The 25,747-nt window shown below is 40.3% G+C and overlaps 1 protein-coding gene across 3 annotated transcripts in view; it reads right to left on the bottom strand.

The window, feature by feature from the left end:
• Positions 1-25,747, bottom strand: part of MME (membrane metalloendopeptidase) — a 94,632-nt gene that overhangs the window by 58,633 nt on the left and 10,252 nt on the right. For all 3 annotated transcript variants that reach the window (XM_084873855.1, XM_084873856.1, XM_084873857.1), the window contains exons 4-7: positions 1,674-1,835; positions 671-751; positions 489-584; positions 243-361 (exon numbers count right to left, since the gene is read on the bottom strand). In XM_084873855.1, coding sequence (XP_084729981.1) covers positions 243-361; positions 489-584; positions 671-751; positions 1,674-1,835 — 458 coding nt within the window. The remainder of the gene's footprint in view (positions 1-242; positions 362-488; positions 585-670; positions 752-1,673; positions 1,836-25,747) is intronic.

Here is a 25,747-nt window from a genome sequence, read left to right as displayed (position 1 = left end):
TTCATTTCTTATTTATTTTATGAAAGGAGAAATATTTTTAAAAAGGAACCAGAAAGGAGGAATGAATGTCTATAACAAAAATATTTTCAAAATATAATGGGGAATCCAGATATCAGGGATGGAGCGTTAATGTATTCCCTCCTTACCCGTGCAATTCAAATGAGAATGGTTGTTATTTCTAAGTATTAATAACAACAATGGGTGTGGAAGTTTTATTACATATTAAATACACACAAACTTACATGAATTATATAGTTCGAAGAGTTTTTGTCATCAGTGCCAACAAAAAAATTAATAATGACTTTTTTCCCATATTTAGCATTCAGTTGTGCAATAGCCTTCTCGGCTGTCCAAGAAGTACCTAAAGTAATGAAAGGTGAAGTACATCTTTAGAAGAGTTAGTGCAGTACTATGATACACAGCATAACAATATAGATGTTTATGGGTAAATTTTTTTTTTTTCAAACAAAGAAGGAACCCTGCCTTACCATATGTTTGCTCCCAGTTGTCTGTGGCTACTGGCCATTCATATATATCTGGTAACACGTTGAGTAGAGGCCTGCCACCTCTGCTATCAATAACAGCTTAGAAAAGCAATGGAAATAAATTTATTAAGAAGTCTATGCATATGTTGACACACTCTTGATGAAATACAGTGAGGAGCACTTACATTCATTTATGCACGATCTGTACAATGTTTTTGCTTTCTGCACTGCTACTATATCATCAGGTTTGGGTTCCTGAAGGACATCTGAAACGGGGCATTTAATAAAATGCATGAATATAATTGCTCGTTGACAACTGTAATGAACATTTGCAACACAGGTTCAGTAACAAACTTGCTTCTTTATATGTATGTTCACTTCCTTCCCCTGCCAGGGAAAACCAGCCCCCTTTCCTAATCATTATTCCTACTGCAGGACTGGGACTCAGTTTCATTGGCCAAGTTATATAAAAGTGTTTTCAACTAGATTATCGTATGTATGTGTGTGTGTGTGTGTGTGTGTGTGTGTGAACAGTGATGTGTATTGCTCAGCCACAGATACATTACTTTGGTTTCACATTGAAATAAAAAGATAATAATAATACAGAGGAATTTGGAATTTAATATGATAGTGCTCCTGATGGCTGGAAAACAATTCTCTTAGTGTGTTCAGGTTCCCAAAACAATGAACGTATTGTTTTACTATTAGGGATGTCAGAAAATAGAAAAACTCGTTTTTCTACAAAGTAATTTCTAATGGAGAACAAAGGATAGAGGATAGTAGAGGACTATTTATGACTTTCTCAAATTCCCAGGGAGAGGGTCGTAAGCTGGGTTAGACATTTTACAGTGACGTCAACACAGGGTCAGGATGGGAAGCCTAGGGAGGTGGTGTTTAGTGGAAATCACTTAATTTCTTCTTCTGTAAAATGACATCAAGATGTCATCTCTAGAGATACTGGGGTTATTGTTTGTGTGGCTAAAAATGAAAGCAGAAATGCTAAGAGATGCCAGCATGTCCATTTCAGTGTCTACCACCCTCAGCATGACTAAGTGGTGGTTTCACAAAACGTGGAGGGATTACGACTTTAATCCTTCGCATGTTCCCCATAAAGGCCAAGAATTGTATCTTTAAAAATGGATAGATTAAGAGAGAAATCTTGGGTGCAAAGACACACACTTCACTCACCTTTCAAAACGACTTCTAGTTCATCTCTTAAAATGTCAAAGTTACTGTAACGGGAGCTGGTCTCAGGGATGACATTGCGTTTCAACCAGCCTCCACAGGCATATTTGAAAAAGTCGGAACAAGGCTCGGCAGTGGGATCCATGTTCTGGATGAGTCGAGCAGCTGAAGGACCAGACAAACGAGACAAAACAAAAAGGTGTGTTTCTTTAGTTCGAAAGTAGGGGAGAAGGTATGTTGCTTCCACATTATGAGCAAGTCAACTGGCCTGATGCTCCTTTTTCTCAGATGTAACTGTCAGTTCAGAGTAGAATGATGAATATTATCTAGGAATAGTCCTCCTTTACTACAGTTGATTGGTTTTATTCTTGAAAGGTCTGAGGCCTTCCCGCCTACATCTTAGGTTCTTGCTAGTTCCTATCTCAGATGAAGAACCACATATAGGTCAGCCTAAACTGCCCTGGGCTTGAAGTTAATATAAGGTCACTCTTCATCCTGACAATATGAGCTGATGACTCTGCTCTCCAGGGGCTATGACTTTTGAATGTCTCTCACACTCCAAGGGATGAGGGATTGTTAACGGGTTTGATCATTGTAGTCAGGATCTGAAGCTACATTTATTACTTCTTGAACCTTGCTTACACCATTTTTGCAATTCAAATTTGACATCACATTTGCATTTGTTTATGTAGAGTCTGTCATTATGAAATTGGCTTGTAGGCTCATTAGTTTTTCTTATGTCCACTCTTCTATCTTTGAGAACTACAAAGACGCAAATCAACCACTGAGTACTTACAAGGTACAAAACACTGACTGTGCTAGGTGCTGCAATGGATAGAAGGAGGCATAAAACATGAATTATTTCCACTGCAGGAAAGAATCATGTACCGGAGGCCCAATGCCCACAATCTCTACATCTGGAATAGTGAGAAAAACCTTCCCACTGCTCTCTGCATGTTTTTTCTTCCTTAGACAAGGTGAACTGTTTTGCAAGGAAAACAGGAGAGCAATTGAGAATTCATCTGTATCAAGAGAGTGTAACTTCTCAAATGAGCTTCTGGAAATACTTCAGTGTCTGACTAAAGTCATTTCATTAAAAACTTCACACAATTGCTGTGCTGTGAGGATTATTTCAACTTGGAATGGCAAGTCTGTTTTCCAGCTGAGCTTTGAACCCCTCCCCCCTCACTCCCCTCCTTTCTCACCACCTTATGGACCCACTGGCTTGGCTGCCATCTCAGGTTCCAACTCTCTGGGCTGCTTCCAAACCAGTTCTCCCTGGACTTTTAGACTTTGATATATATAGGACAATTGTTTTCACAGCCTTCCAGGTTTGAACCTTGGGTAAAAGCCTATTTCTCCCTTGACCTTGGACTTATTGCTAATAACTTTGTCTATTTTCTATGCTCTTTTCATGATCAATGTCAACCTAGTTTATCTTCATTCTCTTTTGCCTAAAGGTCACCCAACTATTCACCTTCCTAGTACTATCTCTCTACATGCATACATTCCACAGTTTCACAGAATCAACTTTCCAAAGCATACCCTTTAGCACAGGCCACTCCCTTGCTCAAATGTCAGTGGGTTCACAGTAGCTTGATTAAATTACAACTCTTTAATTTGGCCTCTAAATCTTTACTGGACCAATCAAATCTCCATCTTCCCCCTTTTCCCTTTCTGCACTTTTTATACGAACTCCTGCTCCAATCAGATGGGCTTGCTCCATATATCACAAATACCTGTGGTTTCCCTACCCTGTGCCTTTGCTTCTCCCCGGACCCCACCCACCTTACCCTTTTAACTCCTCCCATTCTCTTCACATTCTATCCACTATCCAAGGTTCAGCTATGACCCATCTCTTTCCTGAAGCTTCCATTATTCCAAACTTCAGGGAAGTTTTCTTTCTCTGAACTGAGAGCTCATGGCCTCATTCAGTTTTTTATGCTTAGATGAAGGTACATATTTGGGTTTCTCATTGTAGTTACCCATCTGTCTTTATAACCATTCTGATGATGAACCTAACCTTTTTGTATTCCCATCACCCAGTACCTCAGTAAAACATGTGCAAGAATGTTTGTGTGGCAATGTTCCCCAATCATCTATGAGTCCTGTAACTCCTTCCTCCTCCACATCCCCTTCCCGACTATGCAGGTCAGATCAATTCTCATTACACAAGCTCCAGAATCCATCCCATCCTTCCAATTGCCACCATTTCCATTCTCTTTCAGACCCCACATCCTTCTCTCAGGCTCTACTTTCACCCAAACTATGGCCCCAGGTATCTCTCCATGCCACCCATTCTGTGTGCCAGTCAGATTAACTGTCATAACAATTCAGCATACCATTTTCCTCTCCCACGGTCTCAATATAACCCTTTAGCATTCCTAATAAATTCCAGATCCCACAGCATATTCTCACCCTATTATATCCAGTGAAGCTTCTCTCACTCCTCCCTCATATGAGCCAACTGCCCCAAATAAATGAATGTACTGAGTTTCTGCTGTGAAACACCTTATAGTTTTCCCACTTCCACACCTTTGATCATGCTGCCCCAACTTCTACTACGATATCCTTTTTCTATTTTTCCACATTTAGAAATTTCAGGAATTTTTAAGCCCAGTTCAAATCCTCCTTCTTCATGAAGGATAACCCCTACAAAGCTAGCATCATATTAGTTATTTGTTGTTGGAAAATCCATTATCTCCTCCCCTGGACTGTGGGTTCTGATAAAGGAGGAAATTCGTATCCCAGTTCTCACGGATCCTAACATGATGCTCAATCCAGACTCATCTGTGAAAACATTAACTTGAATCCCCAGGTAAAGATTAGAAAATTAGTCTTAAAAATAAAAAGTAGAGATAAAAAGTAATCCCCTTGAAATTGAAAGGAAATGAAGAAACGATGGCTGGGGAAAATATGAAAACATAGATCCTAAAAACATAGATTATCATGCAAAGAGAAAAACAAAACAAAACTGGAGCTTGAAAGAAGTGCTAACTATGATGTTCTAAGCATACATTTCTAGCAATTTTATGTAACTCCTGTCTTTCAAAACACTTTAAAAAATTTAACCTGAATGTTGTAAAGGCTACTGCCATTTGGGGAGTCCTATTTTCTTCCCCTCTCTGGGGCAATGGATGGTTTATGTGCTAACACCACAAAAAGCAGTAAACCCCTAGTAGGGAGAGCAGTGAACAAGCAATGAATGAATAGAATGAGCACATCTTATTGCCTCTTTGGAAATACCACATGCCCTTTTAAACACCCGAACAAAAAGAAGGAGTGGTGGTTACAAAGCTGGTATGCTCCTGAGTGCAAACCCACTGCCATGTGCATGCTTCTGTTACTTCCCAAACTTCCCACAAGGAACAAAGACAAACCCTTCTCTCCTCTTAAGCTAAGTTCCTCACTTCATACCAGGACAGTTCAACAACTACTTACATCTGGACAACAAACCAAAGCAGCAGCATCCAAGCAATTTGAAAGGGATATGCAGACAAGAGATAGAAAGAGGCAACTTTGCAAACACCTTCCAGTGCCCCTCTTTAAATTTCCCTTTGACCAGAGAGCTCATCTTGGGTATGGGCGCTCCCAATCACTTCAAAGAGAGCTCTCTGTTCTGATGAATATTTTGGGGCCATGGGCCAAGGCAAGTCAAGGGCTAGCAATTTTATGCTGGGTCTTTGATCAACCTTTCTTTAATCTCTTATCGTGAGTCTGATTCTGGTTTTGCACCTTATCCTCCGGACCTCCTCTGTGCTGACTTTTCTTTGAAGTCAGCGGTAGACTTGTGGGTAGAAGGGCTATAGGAAACAGACACAGGACTGTCAAGCTGATTATAATTGTTTTTACATTTTGCACTTTGTTTTGAATTACTCAACCTCTCTACCGAGTCACACCTGGGCTCTTCAGATGTTTCCTTATCTCTGGGTCTGTGACTTCTGAGTAAACAAATGTTGTTTAAAAAACAAAATTATTCACCTTTATAATAAGTAGATATAAAAATGGATGTAGTAAAGGCAAATGTACTGACGTGGACTGCTGTTGACCAGATGTTTTCAAGGTGAAGGAGAGAGTCTACTAGGATTTTTAAAAATCTGTTTAAAAGCACAGAAAGTCTAGAGGGCATTTACAGCAGTTATATCCGGGCTGAGGGAATATGAGTGTGTTTAATTTTGTGCTATTTGCTTATCTTTATTTTCCAATTTGTATTAGATGAACATGTACTGCTTTCACAACAAGAAAAAAAGTCTATTTTTAATTGAAGAAAATAGTCACATAAAGACAAGAAAAAGTAATCTTCTATTAATAATGAGCTTATTTCTTGTGAATGACAATTCTGAATTTTCTAGCCTGATAATAAATGACACACCATTATTTCCCAAACTAATCTTCTGGTAACATTCTCCCAACTTATTTGACTATAGGAATTTTAAAGTAAGCTCAACTACCAACTGGGAAGGTATTAATTACTGTATTCATTACCAAGGGTCTATCGTGTGGGTATGGATTAGGGAAATGTTACATCAGGCAGGCCTGCTTTGAATTCCTGAGCATCACCACTTTTTAGTTCTACAGTAGTCCTTCCTTACCTGTGGTTTGGCTTTCCATTGTGTCAGTTACAGACAGTCAACCACAGTCCAAAAGCATTAAATAGAAAAGTCCAGAAGTAAAAAAAAATTCTTAAGTTTTAAGTTGCACACGGTTCAGAATAGCATGATGAAATCTCACACTGCCACGGTCCATCTTGCTCAGATGTGAATCATCCCATTATCCGGCATATCTATGCTCTATATGCTCCCCACTTGTTAGTCTCTTAGTAGCTGTCTTGGTTATCAGATTGACTGTCCAGGTATCTCGGTGCTTATGTTCAAGTAGCCCTTAGTTTACTGAATAATGGCCCCCAAGCACAAAAATAGTGATGTTAAGTGATTCCTTTAAGGAAGAAGGTATGCTGCAAAACATAGTTTCTATAGGGTCTGATACCTTTCTGCAATTTCAGGAATCCCTCATGGATAAGGGTGGGTGACTATATTAGATTAAGTAGTTTTCCTCAAATCAAGCAACTAATAAATGATGGAGTGCCAGGACTTGCGCTTAAGTATCTGTGGCTCTGAGCTCATCCTCTTCCCACCATACTTTGGATGCAGCAGATGGGAACACATGAGAAGCAGTAATTTGCACTTTCTTCTTTTCCATTCCTTCTCAATTACCCATGGCCCTGCCCTCCTCTTCTCTACTTCCTCTTCTCCCTGCTACTCTTGTAAACCACAGTCCTTCCCCAATATCAACCTTATCACCAATAACTAGTGCTGGGTCAAAGGCAGGAGAAAGCATTAGGACTTGGAGGGGCTGCAGTGGCCAGGAAGAAGGAAAGGGAAAAATTAGATGAATTCATTGGACTAGCAGAGGGGAAGGGGTATGGAAGCCACCCACTCTCAAAGGCACCTCCAGGAGAGCATCTTCTTGATGTAGACATGCTGTGGACATGTTTTAAAGAAATTTCTGCATATTTAGCAGGGTTCCTGCTTCACCTCTCCTTGGATAGAATACACTGGGGTAGGGAGAGTGAACAATCTCACTTGAGTTTTTAGAGCAGTACTTTTCAAGTCTGGTTAACCATGTGAACCATCTTAGAGGCTTTTAAATATATAGATGCCCAGGATCTACCCTGATCAACTAAATCAGAATCTTTGCATGGTCCAGGTTTTTGGGTTTTTAACCCTCATATGAGGATTTTTTTTCCCCCCATTGTTTTTTTCAGAGAGTGGAAGGGGGTGGGGAAAGAGAGACATGATATGAGAGGACACATACACTGGTTGCCTCCTGCACGTGCCCCAACAGGGGTAAGGAGTGGGGAGTGGGGGGAGTGAACCCGCAACCCAGGTATGTGCCTTTGACTGGGAATGAAACCCAGACCCTTCAGTGCCACTCAGCCACATGAGCCAGGTGGTTCAGGTATTTTTTTTAAGGCCTCTTGAGTGGTTCTAATGAGCAGTCAAGGGAGAACCATCAGATCAGACAACAGAGAAACATGGAAAATAAGGACAAGAGAACACAATATCAAAAAGTAAGGATGGGACCATTTAGAAGAAGGAGGCCTATTATTTCTTCATATCTTTCCAGCTTGTGAATGTTAGTGGGCTCACATCATGACAACCCATAGTTCTAAGTGCACTTCAGTCTCTGAGTCCCCAGCACAGTATTACAGGGAGCCACACATGTGTCTCCTATACAATCCCACTTCCCCCAGGTCTCCCCTCTACCGTGCTGACTTTGGTCTCCATGACCTCCCACTCCAGACCCCATCCATGACCCAGTTCCCTCTGGTGCTGGAGCTGTTTGCTGCATAAAAATGCCTCTCTTCCATCTTCCATTTGTTTTAGATGAGTTCCGAGTTGGACTCCCTCCTCGAGGTGAAGGGCTCTTCTAGATTTTACTCCCCATCTCCCTCTCCCAAGAACCAGAAGGACCAGCAGGTGTGATTTGGGAGTAGATATCAATAGCAAACACTACACTATATTCAGGATCACTTCGCGTCTCTGATGGTCAAGACTTTGTCCGAGAAACATTTTTGTTGAGCTTGACTTTCTGTGCATTTAAGATGAGCTCTCTATCTCCAGAAGCGTGTAAGCCTTGCAGGCAACAGATCTGAAGCACGACCACTCCACCAGTTGCGAGAGCACGACTGGACATAGTGGAATTCCAGCCACTCTGGAACCCTGCTGAGGAGAAAAGCCTTGGTCTGCCCATCAATGACTCCTGCTGCAAAACTGTCCCCTTTCCTATCTGCCTTCCAATCACATCAATAGGATGCTAACTGAAAATGGGGGTTGAAGCACTATACTGTGGAGGAGAGACCCCAAAGCTAGCTGTGGGCCAGATGAGAGGCTGCTCCCCATAAATCGCCTTGGAGTCTGTCTGATCGACCTTTCCCCTACATACCCGTAGAATGCTGGTTCCTGGATCAGGCCATTGTCCTGCACCGGGCAAGCATGTAAGGCAGTTTCCCCTTATCTGAGGCAGGTCACACACCAGTACCCCATCCATCCTGCCCTGTTCTATATAATTCTTTAGCACCTGCCACACAGTCTTGCCACTGCCCAAGATGCACTTCATATGTAAGTTCCCTTACTACACCCTTGATGCTAGAGTTGTCAACCTCTTTTTTTTTTTTTTTTTTTCCCGTCTTTTCCTGCCCTCTGCTTGCACAGGTAGATTTTTAGTCTCAGGGCTTTTTGGTCTGTGTATAGAAACATGTATACAGTAAATATGTCAATGTTTATATACTGTATGTATATCCCCTCAAACTAGTTTTCTGGTCCTGTGAGTGTGTGTGTGTGTGTGTGTGTGTGTGTTTTAAAGAAATTTCTGCATGTGTACAGAGCTTCTGGGGAAATTGCCGGTAATATAAAGGATACCTGATATAACTATGATTCACATAACAACAAATAAATAATCTGAATAGCACAAAGCTTTGTACTGTAGCACTTTTTTTGTGGGCTTAATCTTATTTAATGTTGGTCCCTACTTAGTAGGTCACCAATGCTTTCCGGTGAGAATGCAATGTAATTCATGGTAATTACAAAACAAATAGTTAATTCTCATTATTCACTGGAATTCTGTCCTAATGTCACCACTAACACTGAATTAGAGCACACTGAATCACTGGGGAAGCACAAGGTTAAGTTCCTGTGAGTTTCTGATAGTACATTTTCACCAACCAATCAATACAAAACCATGTTTTATGTGTGTTTCTGTTGAATTTAAAGACACCTTATGAATATATATCATTGATTCTAACATTGAGCTCACAATCAACGGCCACTATAATTCATACCTGAACAAAGATTAGCTAACGCTTGTCTTTTCTCTGGAAGGCATATCACAGCCTTCCTGTGTTTAGGAAAGTCAGATATACCTTCACCACCATGCTTGAGGGCCATTTTACGTAGTGAAATAACCAGCAAAATGCAAAAGATATGTGAAAAAATGTCACTCTAAACAGACCAAGTGAAGGACCCGTGCTTACAAACTCCATGTTGGACCTGGGCTGGGTATGCACCTATACAGTGACTCAAATCTTTCACCAATCTGAGCATGACTGAATACTAAATCTGAAATCACAAATACTGACTCAGAAATCACAAAAAAAGTTTAGCCCGGAGGCAAATTAGCAAATAGGGAATTCACAAATGATTAGGATTTTTTATACATCTGTCCATTTTTGAAATATCTAGGAAAAATGTATAAAACAGGCAACAAAATTAAATGGAAATGGGATGCAAATAATGTCTACTGTATTTTTAAAACTCCCAGCCACAACATATTAGAGTGTAAACATGTTAAATAGGTTAGGCATCTTATCTGGCTCCTCAGCAGGATTTCTTCACTGGCTAGACTCGCTCTGCATGGAGCAAGGCTTAGGGAATGGTATATGAGCAAAACCGTTTTTAGCTTGTTCTCCCCAACACCACCGAAGCTCTTGGCTTTTTGACCCCAACCGCACAGCATTTTCATTCCACTATCTTAAAATCACTATAATCAGTCTAGCTTAGGACTGTTCTGGAAGTGCCTAGGAGAGGTCAGATAAAGGCTGAGGTACCAGGAGCAAACATTCCTGTGAAGACCTTAGGACACACATTTCTAACTCAACTTCTGTCCTAAATGTTTGCTTTATTAACACCAAGCCTGATATTTCTTCCTAGGCAATTTTTTGATAATTTACGGACTTCCTTTGACAGCATTCTGAGAGCATTGCTGACCACATTCCCCTGCTTTACTATCCTCCCACCTATCCCCCAACCAAAATTAAGGCACAGTCGGAACATTCTGAAAGGACACAAGGAAAACGCAATGTAATCACAATGGGTCACAAAGGACTCCATTCGAAAGGCAGAAATGTGGAAACTAGAATCTGGGGGACCATTCCTAAAGAGAAAATGACTGAAAATGAGCAAGCACACAGACTAATGCTAATAAAAACCAAATGGTTGGCATTACAAACATTCTGGATTCTTCCACAATCCACTCCTCTGTGTTAAATAAAATCCCTCTCCCTGACTTTCTCTGTGATAACTCAATTGAAAAGATTGAGGGTGGGGCAATACCTGATGCTGAATGTAATCTGGACTGGGAGTTTATCATTTAATTCAAACACTCTCTATCACTCTCTGGTTAAGTAGCAGCTAAGACAAGGTCAAGTCTTAGACCTGTCTATTCGGTCAGCTCTAAGAAAAGCCACCACTCTACAACTAACTGTTCAGAAACTGTATGTGTGGTTACATAAGTAAGTTGGAAAGAAGTTTTCAAGCACAGAGAATTACTCTGTGGAACTTCAGCTCTCAAAAAAGGAGACCTATTTTGTGTGTGTATGTTCTAGCTAGAGGAATATTTAATTATAATTATGTTTCTTCTATACATGTGACCAATTTACCTTAAATGCATAGATAGGTATACACATATACACACAGGCACAGACCTATAGTTAACTAAGAATCCATTCACTGTCAGATTTATAGATTAACTATCAGATTTATATAAAGAATGTTAACTAGACAATTTTTCACTTGGGTTGAAGCCACAAGATACATGTAGTAATAATGATGTCAATGTTTGATATCTGTCAATCATGTAAGGCACTTTTCTAAGATATTTAACTCTATATGGTAACGATGTTTGTGTAGTCATTTAAAAAATGTGGAAATTGAGGGTCAGGAATCTGCACCCACAGTCACATGGTTATTAAGTCCCAAAGCTGAGGTTTGACCTTAAGCATCTTGGTGACCAGTTTGAGCTCTTAACTAGGATTCTGGTTTTAATTATTTTTCCTCCTTATAACTTCTCTGTAAAGTAGGACATGCTATCTCTATTTAAGAGAAATGTAGGTATAGAGTGGTTACATGCCCAAGGTCACCAGTATGAATTTAGATTGTGTCCAGGTTTAATTTTAAGCTGATTTCCCCCCTACAATATCACTCTGCCACACTCCAAATAATGAGAGAAAATCCAAATTAAATGATACAAAAACCTCTGTATTTTTCTGATTCTTTAAATGCCCAATTAAAATTTTAATTGCTCCACAATGTGAATATAGCTACATGAATTTTTTCACCTCATTTGGCCCTGATTTTAAAATTTCTTGAGATAATCACAGAAATCCCAACTCTAATGGACCCACAATAATAACCCTTAGTTGGCTTTCCCCAAATGAATGAAATTCTTCAGCTTTATCTCATAACTTGTTTAAATGAATGGCTCCCAGCCAAAGGAGGACATTCAACAATTTTCCAACAGGGATTCCTCTAAAATTTCACAACCAAAAACATATTCTGCTAATAAATGAAAGCCCTGAAACTCTGTTACAGTTAAATTGAAGTGCCATAAGTCTAAAAATAATTTTTCTTTTTCAGGTCCAATTTGCATTTTGAATCCTAAAAGATTCTTTGCTTAGCAAAAAGCTATTAGAGGTTAAACTTCCATTTAAAGGCAACATAGCACTTAAAATTAGTTATCAGGGCTGTGTGTTGATTCTAATGTTAGTGAATAATAATCAAGTTCTTTTTTAAAGGAAATATACAGAAGGTTATGAAAGGGCTACGCTGTTCCCTTAGTAGCTCTCTCAGGTAGATCCCAAGTTCCCAGGACACGAGTGGATATCTCTGAAGAGAAAGCAATGTTACATGCCCATGTATCTCCTATGAAAACATTTTAGGTCATGTTACTGAACAAGAATAATCAGGCCAACTTCAATAATATGTAATTACTGAGAGTAACCCAAAACCTCCTTCTGCCTTTGCATCAGTTTTGGGAGGGGGTGGCACAAAAAAATCATGACAGGAGGATGAACTGGGTCAACAGTGCATGCAGGATGCTGCTAAGTGAAGTCAAAATTATAAAAAGCTCTTCTCTAGTGAGTGCTATTAAATGTAGCACTTATTAATAAACGAAGGGCTTCCTTGACACAAGGCAGTGTCTGGCTCCACAAGTTTATGTTTTTTAATGAATAAATAGCTCTTTCTATTACAGAAGTCCCAAAGGATCATGCGAAATCATTTGCTTCCTCCAGAAGGATTTTTTCCCCTGATGATTAGACTGAAACTTTTCATTGCATTGCGACAAATATTTTTGAATACCCATCTGTGTCTGACACTAATCCTAACAGAATGCACCATGGTGAACAAGCAGATATAAGCCCTGCCCTCACAGAGCCTGCAGGTTTTCCTCTGAAACAAGGCTGTTTTTTTTTGGTGTTTTTTTTTGTTTGTTTTTTGTTTTTTTGTTTTTTCATAACGCACATGGTCTCCTCAAATGTAACTGCGTCTAGATATGAAGGGTTGTTATACTCAGGACACATTTTCAATCCCCAGCTGTCCCCAGTGTTCAGCTAGCATGTCAAGTTCCTATTTTATATGTAACCTGGAGGTAAGGAGCACCTCAGTGGCCTTCTGTGGTGAGCTTATGCTTGTATGTGTGAGTTGACTGGAAATTAGAATGAGCATGCTAAGAATGAAGCAACCAGGGATGGTGGTTGAATAGTGGCAGCACTTAGCTAAATAGTGGCATCCAAGAGATGAGGGCACGGGATTCATGAAAGGAGAGCAGAAGAGAGACACTGAGAAGGGAGAAGCTCTGAGAGAACTGGAGATGGAAGGAAGAGGAAAGCCAGACTAGTGGAGAATTTAGCCCTAGAGAGCTGGAAATGTTTACCAAAGTAGGAGATCAGTTGACAATGATCCCTGAAACAGGAAAATAGTGGGAAAGAAAAATAGATATAGAAGGTTTCCTTGCTGACCTAGTTCTAGCTTAAGAGGGTAGAATTCTTAAGGTAAATTAAACTAGGAAGGGAACAATTGACTTTTATGCTAGTGAAGGAGATGGGTCAGACAGAAAAGGGCTAACCTTAGGAACTTTGACAGAAAACTACAGAACAGAGAATCTGACTTATATAAATGGGACAAAGCCAGATTGAAAACACCCCTTTGCTGCGGTATTTGTGTACCAGGTGACCTGACAAGTCACTTCGCTTTGATAACAATGGTTTTGTGATCTCAGAATTAGGAACCCAAGAATAAGTTCAAAAATAAATAAAATATTCATTCATTCAAGCAATATTTATTGACAGCTTGCTATGCATCATGCACTTTGCTGGAACAGAATGGTAAATAAGAGAGACAGTCAACACTTAACATTCTAGTGGGCACCTTAGACATTAGCCAACTAACCACAAGTGAGAGGTGAGTTCTGTGTGCAGTGGGTGTGCTGGGAGTGAAGGAGGAATTAGCTAAGCAAAGGTAGAAAAGACAGAAAGTCTTCCTTCCTTCCTTCCCTTCTTCCTTCTTTCTTTCTTTCTTTCTTTCTTTCTTTCTTTCTTTCTTTCTTTCTTTCTTTTTTTCTTTCTTTCTTGTCATTCATTCATTCATTTATTCATTCATAAAATATTTGAGTTAGGCACTACCCGAGCTGTGTCCTAGGCAGAGAATGTGGGTGATGGCCTTGACAAAGGTGGCAACCGAAAGAGGACTGGAGTGTAGAGTGGCTCTCTGTGAGGGGGAAGGAGGTCGTCCTTGGAAGTAAGGATACAGGATGGATAAAGGATGAAGATCTACATTCTCAAGGCTTCAGCGCCCCAGGAGAAGCCCTGCCTGTCTGATTGGGGAAAGCAGACGTGTGGGAGCTAATAGGCAGGGGTCTGGCCTTTGTCACCCCACCTAGTGAAGTGGAGGGATCTGGCCATGGGGAAAAGGGCTTACTTTGCCAAGGATGAAGGAAAGAGCCACCATGACCTAGAAGTCCTTATCATAGCCATCTCATGGGAACAGCTTTCCCTTTATTCTCAGCCTATCCTTAGGGCTGATCATGAAGTTCTAAATCACCACTCTAACATGTAGCCTGTCAAGTCAACTTATGCTTTCATGAGCTCTAGCTTGGACTAGTTCTCCCCATGAACCCAGAGTTCTTGTGGATTGCACATGTTAAGCTGTTGCCAACTACTTATGTAAAGCTCATATATCATGTCGTCATTTGCATGACTATATGGTTAGGTGAGAGAAGGAGCCTTAGACCATTCAATAATGCAATGAATTATTAGTATGAAATAAATCAAGGTATATTTCCAGTTTACCTATAGACTATAAAAGCAATGATAACTATAATCCTCCACCTGAAGCAAGAATTCTAATTCCAACACTTTGCACACTAACAGGTCCATAACGGACATTCCAAAAGATTCCTTCATTCTCAGTTAATCAAAATCTTCTTATAGTAAATTATCACCATCTTTAACTTAAAACTTTAAAAAACACACATGTCTTATATCAGAATCTTAAGACATTTTAAAATACACTTTTATTGATTTCAGATTGGAAGGGAGAAGGATACAGAGATAGAAACCTCAATGATGAGAGAGAATCTCTCACCACTGACTGGCTGCCTCCCCACCCCCAGCCACACACACACTGGGGATTAAGCCCACAACCCAGGCATGTGCCCTGACCGGGAATGGAATTGTGACCTCCTAGTTCAAGGGTAGACTCTCAACCACTGAGCCACACCGTCCAGGCAGAATCTTAAAATATTTTGATACTGGTTTCTTTTTCTGTTGCTACACTTGAATTTTAAAATAACTTTTATTGTTCCCTTAAACTCAGCTAGAAAATATTTGAAAATTTTTGAACTTTCTCACATAATTAGATTTTCTGGTATTAAATAAAACAAGACAATTGATTCCTTTTTCCTAAGGTTTTAAAAATTAATAGGTGTGGTGGCTGATGGTTGAGGGAAAAGCAGGATCCTTGACTTTCACAAAATTGGTGAACTGTTCCTTTCTCCATATATAAAGAAAGATTTTCTTCCATACGAAATGTTTGTCATCTGTATAAACTGGGCTCAGGTAGGAGTAGTCTGAGGCAGTGCAATGAGACTGAATCTTACGTAGATTACAAGGGTCAGAAGAGAGGAAGCTTCCCGCTAAGAACAAGGGAAAGAAGCTGTACAGGATGAGGCCCACCAGGCAATGTGTAGTGATCCAAGAAAGTTCTTCAGGGTCTGGCCAAACGTGATGAGGTTAAGTACTAAGTTGCCTTTCAGTCCCAGGAGATGGAAGAAAAGCACAAGGTCAGTTTCCAGCACTAGGGAATGAGCCAGAAGTGCGATCCCAAGACACAAGGCAGGAACCCACTTACTAGAGCTGAGGTCAAAAGCAGCTCATAAGGCACGAAATGACTGGGTGTGGAGCCAGAGCCACTGACCTTGGCCTTTGTGTCAGGGTCTGTGATGGGCTGATCCTGCAACAGGGGCCCTGCATGGAACTCAACCAGTTCATCAACTTCTCCAGTCTTCCCACTTCTTTATTTTAATTGTATTACTGTAGTTGAAATATATCTTATACAATTTCAAAGTACTTATTGCTACTATCTTATATTCTCTTTTAAAAGATTCATATTTGCATGGAGATGAGCTTAAAGGGACTGTCAAGGTTTTGCTTGTGCCATTTCTTCTCAACACAGTGTCATATCCTTGCTACAGAATATTATATACAGCGCTTTGAAAAATTCTGTTTTTGTTAATTACCTTTTTATATTGTTTCCTTTATTTGATTCACTCAGAAAAAATTAACTTATTTACACAATTATTAATATTTTGCTTCTTGCCTTCTATGTTAGTGATATCATTAATTGCTGTATACATGTACTTTGGGACAATGAATTCATTTTGGTTTGAGCCTGGCCGAAGTATCAAAAACATCCTAATTTTATTCAGCTAATTTAATTATACCAGAGAATTAAGCCAGTGGATTTAACAAAAGCTTTCTTTACTGGAAGTGTTTATAAGGAACTACTGGGTCCTGAAGCACATCTTAAAGCACAAGTCTTTAATGATCTGGGAGTTCTTTAAATAATAATTTCTTTGAAGCTCAGGAAAGCCTTCATTAACAAAAGGAACTACATAAAAGATATGGCCTGGGCCACAGCCACCATTTTATAGTTGGCTTGCTTGTTTCTGCCTTAAGCAGTCAAGACCCACTGCTTGCTATTAGCTACCTCCTAATTGACTTCGATTTGACTCCCCAGTCATGTAGGTTGTGCTAAGAACCCACCCCCTATCCTTTTTAGCTTCACTATTACTAACAGATTCCTCTGGACTGAAGAGTTTTAAAAAAAAATACATTTTGATATCTGAAATGTAACAATTCTGTTTGAGGTTTCTTTGTTTGAAATTTCTAAGGAAGATCTGGCCTCTAGGAAATGTTTAACAAACATTTTGTCTCAAGAAAAAAAAGCCATTGATTCGCTTTTGAGTTTCTATTGAGGCTAGTAAAAAGATAAAACTGAATTTATTAGTAATTTTCATTCTATCAAATAAGAAGGCCACAATAACATGCCAGACAGGTGGGCCTCTGACATCTCTTTGTTAGAAAAAATTTTTTTAATGTTTTTATTACAATTGACAGTCAATTAATTTATTAGTTTCAGGTGTACAGCATAGTAGTTAGACATTTATATTACTTATGAGGCCAACATCTCCTCTTGCTGGTTGCTTGAGTGATACAATTCTATATGACAACACATGAACCATAAACCCAAACCTATCTGAACTAATTCTATATTCTAGAATCTTACTCTTGTCAGCAAACATTTACATCCATTCAGAAGAGTGTCTTCTGCAAACTTCTCTCTCTAGAGAAGGAAAGAAAAGGGTTTGGGATGTGAAAGGAAGCAGAATTAGAATTTCTGGAATTCCCTTGGGTAAGAAGACGGGACTTGTAACTAGTCCTAAGCCTACTCACAGAATGCTCCCTCCTAGCACTTCACACAATTGAAAGGCAAAACTAGCCTTCTATTATCACTCTCTGCAGTATCCAAATCATTACTCTCCATTCTGTTGATATAGGCTTCCACCAATTGACCACCCCAACTTCAACTATTTTATCTCTGTCATCTACTCTCTTCCTAGACATTCATCTCTCTTTAGTAAAGACTGATATCTTGTTCCCCATCTTCCCTTCCATGAAAGTACTATCATTTTCCCAGCTAACATCCAGGATTATGTGAACAAAAAAGTCTCTGCTACTCTCTAGAGTCTAGATTAAGCATTTCTTACCTTTCTAAACTCTCAGGACCTTCACCGCCACTTCACATCCTTACATGCCTCTCCATGGTAATTCCTGATCTTATCACCCAGAGCACTTCTACCCTTAAAATCTTCAACTTGAGTAACCTATGCTCCAATCATCCACAATCCTTAGAAGTTTTTCATTTCTTTGTCCCTCTACACCTGCTCTTCAACTTCACCAAGACTTCTCACCTGTGTCCACTCTACTTGTCCTTTGCCTTTTTTGTACTGTCTACCCTACATCCTGTGTTGCCATCATTTCAATCATCATCTCATCTAAGAACTTCATTCCTGCGCCTGCCCCAAAGCTGTCCAGCTGCCTTCCTTTTCCCTTTCAACTCTAGGCTAAGATATTTAACAATGTATGTTATATATTTAGTGATTAATTTGTCTATTGTCTGTCTCATTTTGCTTTGAAAGCTCCTTGTAAGTAGGGACATTGTGTTGTTCATTTCTGCATCTGCAGCAACTAGGAGGGTGTTCAATAAATATCTGTTGAATATTATTCATGATGGTGGGAAATCCCCTAACTGTATGGTTTAATGACAGTTCAGGTTGTGGCCTTCAACTCCAACTGGTCATCAATTCTGTGTATAGCCTTTCTGCATGGCCATGGTTAGCCTTCCCTTCCCTTCCCTTCCGCTCCTCGTACTGCCCCTTTTTAGCCTTCAATACTCTTCTATCTTTTCTCTCCCAGGGGCAGATTGTGCCTCTTACTTCACAGATGAGTAAGTGGATAATGAGTCACGTGGCTTCCTATCTTTCCCAGCCTTCAAACAGAGTTTTGCCTTCAAACCATCATTGCCACTTTCCCCAGATACTAGAGGAAGAGAATGCCCTCCAGGTAATGAAGGAAAGAGGATGCCCTCTTCCGTCTAAGAGCAGTCATCTTTTCTCTGGATATATCTTCTCTTACATCCCCAGGAACAAGATCTACACATTGTCCCCTCTTCCACTTCTCCCTCTCTGCTTTCAATTCTTCTGAACCTCTCAGCTGCATTTTACAGCCCTTGACTGATTTTCCTTCTACTTCCCTGACTCCTCCTTTGTCTCTTTTTGAAATCTCCATTTCCTTCCAAGGAAATCTCAACCACACCATCCATAGGCTGATGACTCCTGAATTCTTATCTCCAACCCTGACTTCCCTAAACTTCAACTTGTGGAAGACTTACCAGTTGGTATCTCAGATATACATGGACTCAAAAGAACTTTCATGCACTGGCCCCACCTATTCCCCAAACAGCTCTTCCTCCGTGTTCCCAGGCTCAGTGAATGGCAACACATCACGCCAGGAACTTGAGTTATACTTTACTCACTTTTTTCTCACTAACTCATATATTTATGCAAACACCATGTCTTAAGAATTATACCTTTTAAATATCCTGAAATCCACCCATTCTATTCATTCTGCTACCATTCAAATATAGGTAACCATGAGCTGTGATCCAGGTAAGTGGGAAGCAGCCTAATATCCTGCCTGCACCCTTTTTAAGTTATAATTCTAATCAAGCCATGTTTCCTTTAAAACCCTTTCTTCTGTAACTCCATTGGTATTAGTCAAAGGTTGAAATAATTTAAACATGGACTACAAGACCCAACTCCTGCTTTTCTCTTGGGCCAATGCACATTTCTCTTTCTCACCCCCTCTCACATCCTCATACACAACCTCTCTGACTTAGCCCGGTAGCTACTCTTTAAGTTCCTCAATCTTGCAGAGCTCACCCCTCACCTAGGACACAGAAATGTTATTCTTGGTATGACTAAATCTTTGCCTCCACTTCACCAGGTCTGAGGTGGACAGCCGGTAAGCTTGAGAATGCTACACCTCTGCTTAAAATCCCTAAGAGGACCCCTACAACATGTTTATTCATTTTCTATAAACTTTAGGAGTTACAACCCATGGAGCATCTGACCTAGCTCCCCTTTCCTTCCCCAGCATCATCTCTCTCTAGCCTGGGGCATCCCACATTACAGTCCAGCCATCATGAACCCCCTAGCAGGTCCTAAACTCACCGAGCCTTTGCTTGCATCCTGCAGCCAGCCAATGCACATGCTGTCCTCTGGCCTGGCAATCTCTGGCTATCCTTCAGAACTCAGTGGGTGACGTTTCCTGTTGAGAATGCTTCCCTGGCTCCATTACAACCACTAGCTGCCCACTCCCATGACTGATCTAGTTCAGGTGTTCCTGCCTCAGAGTGCTGGTAGCACACGCTGTGGATCCCTGCCACAGCACTTTGTGAAACCATAGGGTCTTTTTGTTTATTGGTCTGCTATGCTGAGCAGACTGTCACTTTCCTGAGGGGAAAGAGCGTCATCTAATTCCAAGTTTCTAGAAAAGTTCTCAACATTAAGAAGGTGCTTCATGTTTCTGGTTAAAAAAAAAAAAAAAGTTAATGAATACATGCATAAATAAAGTAATGAATGGATGAGGAGAGACACTGTTTCCAAGTCCCTATGAGCACATTCATGCTCACATTATACCGGGAACAATCTCAGGAGGGCATTCCAGGTTCAGCTGCTTCATTATTAGCAGAACAACAGGCTCAGTAAGTATCTCACTCTGAGTCAGTTTTCCCTCAAGTAGCACAGTCTGAAATTGCACCTATTGAAACAATGAGTTAGTTACCACATACCCTCTTAAGAAAATGCAAATGTCCAGGTAATTCCTATATACCTTCAAGCCAATTCATTTACTTCCATTGCTTTTTCTCCTAACACCTAACAAAGACCACTTCGCTGAATGATAGGAACGTTGTATGACAGAGAGAAGAGAGGTCTGGCAGGGGTATATTTGAAGAGCTTCCAAATTATCCTAACAAGCAGCAGTGGTTGAGAATCACTCCTCTTCAGCACTTCTTGAACTTTATTGTGCACACTACCCTCCTGGGGGCTTTACTGAAATTGCAGCCGCAGAATAAGTATAGCTTACGTGAGGCCTGAGAATTTGTATTTGCTGATACTGATGCTGCTTGTCCTGGAACGACACTTTGAATAGCAAAGATCTAGTTATTCTCCTCTTGCTGCAAGCCTCTGGCTTCCTTATTTTTAAGGGTTAATCCGTGGCCAGGAAAGGGCTAACTGTGAGGGTCTTCCAGGATGCACAGAGCAGCCATGTGTTTAAATCCAGCTGTGCCTTTTTATATATATGTGTTTTATTGATTTTTTACAGAGAGAAAGGGAGAGGAATAGAGAGTTAGAAACATCGATGAGAGAGAAACATCCGTCAGCTGCCTCCTGCACACCTTCTACTGGGGATGTGCCCGCAACCAAGGTACATGCCCTTGACTGGAATCGAACCTGGGATCTTTCAGTCCTCAGGCTGATGCTCTATCCACTGAACCAAACCGGTTTCAGCCCAGCTGTGCCTTTTGGCAGGTCTTGCTTGATAGGAAACATGGATCCAAGTGTCCATTTCTCATTGTGCTCATTTTAAAAATTCACGGGCTACACTGTCAGCCCCTGTGCTAAGATCGAGCACAATGGTCAAGGAAAATGTTAATTAAGAGAAGATACAGTTTTACTTAAGAGTATAAAATGTACCACTCTTCTCTTCTCTCCCTCTTTTTTGCCACCTTTCTCTTTAACAATATACTGACTGGTTTTTTGGTGTTTTTTTTTTTTTTTTATTCTCACTAAATAGTTTTAAATAGTGCATGTGTAATGTTCATGGAAGAGCACTTTAAAGGGAATATACTTGTGCATTATATCTGTGGTGCAGGTCCCTGAAGGATGCGTACCATGCGGTGGGGCTGTCATTAGTCTTTGCTGTTTCTCTGTAAAATGAGACTTTTAATTCCCATTTTGTAGATAAGGGAAATGAAATGCAGAAAGCTAAATCGACTTAATTAAGATCACCTACGAATAAACACAGGATGTGGCCAAAACTGACATCCTACCTCTCCCATGCTAAGTTAGCTTAGTGGGGAAAAAAAGCAGTAATGTTTCGAAAGATTATGCCTTAATTATTCATAACATTTGCATCACTTTGAAATAAAGTTTACCATTTAACAGCCTTTCTCCTGCACATATCTATTGCTGGGACTTCTATATTCTATTCATCTAATTATTAACGTCACATTGCTCTTAAAGGCATACAAAGTGGCCTTCCAGGAATACATAAAGTAACTAACATACATTAGACGAGAAAGAAAAAGGACAGGAGTAATGCCAGTGAATCAAACATATCAAAGAGGTCCTACAATTATGGGTTAAAAACAAATTTGACTCTTGACTTACCCTAAACAACAGCTATTTTGCTTTCGGCCTCTACAACTTTGGCTTTTCTGGAAATTTTCACATAAAAAGAATTACATTATATGCATTCTTCTGTGTGGCTTATTTCACAGAACATGTTTTTGAGGTTCATCCACATGTTGCATGTGCCATAGTTTATTCCCTTAGATTGTTGTATAGTATTCCACTATATAGTTGTACCACATTTTGGTACAGACATCAGAATTTTTCCATGTTTTAAGTATTTTAAATAATACTGTAATGGACAATGATATAACATACTTGTAAGATCATGTGTTCTCATTTTTTTTTTTTTAGGTAAATACTTAGGAGTAGAATTGCTGGGTTGTATGGAAAACATCTGTTTAATTTTCATTAAAAAAAAATTGTCAAACCCTTTTCCAAAATGGTTTTTACATTTTGAGCTGGGAGGCAGTAAAACATTTTACATTCCGCCAGCAATCCTATCTAATAAAGAAGGAATATGCAAATTGACTGTGATGCCGTCACAAAGGTGGCAGCGCCCATAGCCACAAGATGGCAGCACCCAGTCCCCTCAGCCCCATGGGGGTTCGGCTCGGGAAGAGATGGCAGCCCCACGGTGTGTCTAGACCCACCCTAGCCCCCAGCCACCCAGGAATGGTCTGAGGTGCAGGCAAGCCTCAGATGGTGGCTGCCCAGCCACCTAGGGCCACCCAAGGCTCAGGTAACCAGGGCTGGCCAAGGCTTGCACTTCCAGCAGTGGCAGCAGCAGAAGTCTCATGGGGCATCACCTTCTCCTGATAGCTGGGTCCACCTCCCACCCTTGAGGGCTCCTGGATTGTGAGAGGGGGCAGGCCAGGCTGAGGGACACTCCAAATTCATGCACCGGGCCTCTAGTGTATGATGATTCTATTTTCCCAACTTCCTCACTGACACTTGGTATTCTCTATCTTCTTTGTGATGGTCCTTCCAATGGGTATAAGATTAGAGGGGTTTGAACAAAAATAATCTATTCAGTTTTCAGTCAGTCAGAAATAGGATAAAAATTTACCTCTTTCCCTACCTCACCCTTGTTCCCTGTATCTCCTTTTCTGAATAGTCGCAGAAATAATTTTCTTAGAATTTTAAGGCTGTATAACTTTCTTCCCCTTCTGATCTTTTCACTTCCCTGTTTTTCAATTTCTCTTAAAAAATCTAAAACAAGCTATCAACTTGAGCTTCATATTATATGAAGGGCTTATTGAGACGCACCTTGGATTTGGCGATAAGCAGGACAAAACAAGGCCCTTCAACTACAAGGGGGCCTTCCCATATCTCTCCCTCTAAAATGTTGAATAAAGCTGGGGTCCTGCCAGTCAACTCCAGTTTATATTCACTCCCCTCAAAATATAGGTAAACTTCTGCAGCTGTAAAACAAACCTTTGGAATCCAAATAGGCTTACAAGGCATTGCTGATTTTATTTCCCTTTAACCACTTAATTCAACTTATCTCTTTTCCATTCCTTGACCCTGAATTTAAAAAATGATGGTATACTACCGCTTAAAAAGTACCCAGAAGGTAAGAAAATGTGTCATATGTGTGTGTATTTATCATATAATTGGGTCTCTTTCTTGGAAAGAATTTGATTGACAGATGCTAATTTCAACTGGAGAATTGTTAAAGTAAATATTGCCTCATAACTGTCAGAAGCCGGTGTCAGGGAAGCCGCCCAAAGCACACTACCACATTCCACATATAAATTAACAAAGGTGCGCTTCAGCAGCCTTTCCACTAAGATACCTGCTGCCTTCTTATTGCCTGAAGGATTTTTTTCAAACTTAATTGTGTCATAAAGTAACCCCATCTCCTCCTGTGAAAGCAGGAGTCCCCCTGCAATACTTACCTAGTTGTGCCAGTTTCCTTTATGGAGGATTTTGTGGTGTTAATAGGCAAGGAAGAGGACACGTGGCCCACAGAAAGGCAGAGATTCCCTGTTACTGTTGAGAAAAGGCCAGTTGGTGTCAAGATACTCTCCCTGGGGGATGACCAGGCTCTGGCCCTTGCAGACATGACCAGCTATTTGGAAGTTTCTTTACTTTAAAGATCATAGCTCAAACCACTCAAAAGTGATAGTAAGTCAGATGTGAATATATTCGTCATGCTGCATGTGTCTTTCAGGTGAACATAATGCCTCCTTTCCTTGTATTAATAATTAAGTACTGCACAGTCAATGTGGCTCAGTGGCTGAGCATCAACCTATGAATCAGGAGGTCACAGTTCAATTCCCTGTCTGGGTACATGCCCGGGTTATGTGCTTGATCCCTGGTAGGAGGCATGCAGGAGGCAGCTTAATAATTCCCTCTAGTCATTTTTTTTTTTCCTTTCTCTCTCCCTTCCTCTCTGAAATCAATGATAATATATTTAAAAAATAATCATAATTAAAGTACTCATCAAAAGTTTGCTTGGTTAGTAGAGGATTAAAAGAAATGAATAGTTCTGAGAGTTTTCCAGTATGGATGCTCCATGAGCCTGTCTCTTGGTGTACAACCTGCCCAGCTCTACAGGTGGCCTGGCTCTCTTGCGAACTGTATTGTTCAGGTATCTTGGCTTCTTTATCCTGGAGATTCTAGGACCTGCTAATATCTGCTTCTTTAAGCCCCTCAATTTCTTGTTCTATCTGATGTACAAAAATCACCAGTGAAGCCACTCATTGCTTTCGGTAAAGTAGCTGGTTTCTGGGTCTAAGATATTCTCCTCCTCGGACTGGATTTAAGTATTTTCACTCTCTGAGAGTCATCTTACATCTCTTTGCAGGAGCAGAAGCAATCTGCTCTCATCTACTGGGTGCACTGCCATAAGGTATTCAAGGTTTGGCAGATTCTATTTTCGTTTGAGGCATCATGGCGAAGGGGTCATGAATACAGGCTCTAGAGCCAGGCTGCCTCCTGGGCTGGAATCCTAAGCCAAGTTTTTCCATCTGCAAACAGAATGGGTAATGGAACTGCCTCACAGGGTCATTATGAGGATCAAATATGTTAATATATGCTAATTGCCTACAAGAGAGCAGATACATAAACATAGGGTAAGTGTTAGCTATGATTCTTCTATTTCATTATCTTCTTTTTTATTTTATTACGCTCTATTATTCGTGATTATTGTCCTGCATTCTATTATTATAGTCCTCTGTGGACCTATTTAACATTTCTTCCTTATATCTGTTTATTATATAACTCACTTTAGTAATAGTACAGCAGTTTGGTAAAAAACAAACAAACAAAACACTGTGTGTGGGGGTCTGTGCTTTAATTCTTCAAAGATAGTCTTTACATATACAAATTGATTTCACAGAGGAAGGGAAAAGCAGACATAGAAACATCAATGATGGGAGAGAATCTCTGATCAGCTACCTCCTGCATGCCCCCTACTGGGAATCAAGCCACAACCCAGGCATGTACCCTGACCTGGAATCAAACCGTGACCTTCTGGTTCCTGGGTTGATGCTCAACCACTGGGCAACACATGCCAGACAAGACGGTCTTCAAAATCAAGGAACTATGGAAGGAGTATTATTAGTTCTCTATGGCCACTTAACAAATTACCATAAAATCAGTGGCTTAAAACAGCACAAGTGTATTATTATCTTATAGTTCTGAAGATCAGAAGTATAAAAAAAGTTGGCAGGGCAGAATTCTTTCCAGATGCTCTAGGTCAGTGATTCTCAACCTTTCTAATGCTGTGACCCTTTAATACAGTTCCCCATGTTGTGGTG

The sequence above is a fragment of the Pipistrellus hanaki genome (genome assembly GCF_964339955.1).
Source record: "Pipistrellus hanaki genome assembly, chromosome: 2".
Taxonomy (NCBI): domain Eukaryota; kingdom Metazoa; phylum Chordata; class Mammalia; order Chiroptera; family Vespertilionidae; genus Pipistrellus; species Pipistrellus hanaki.
Note: the sequence above shows the minus strand (reverse complement) of the source record. Positions and strands in the feature narration are given on the sequence as shown.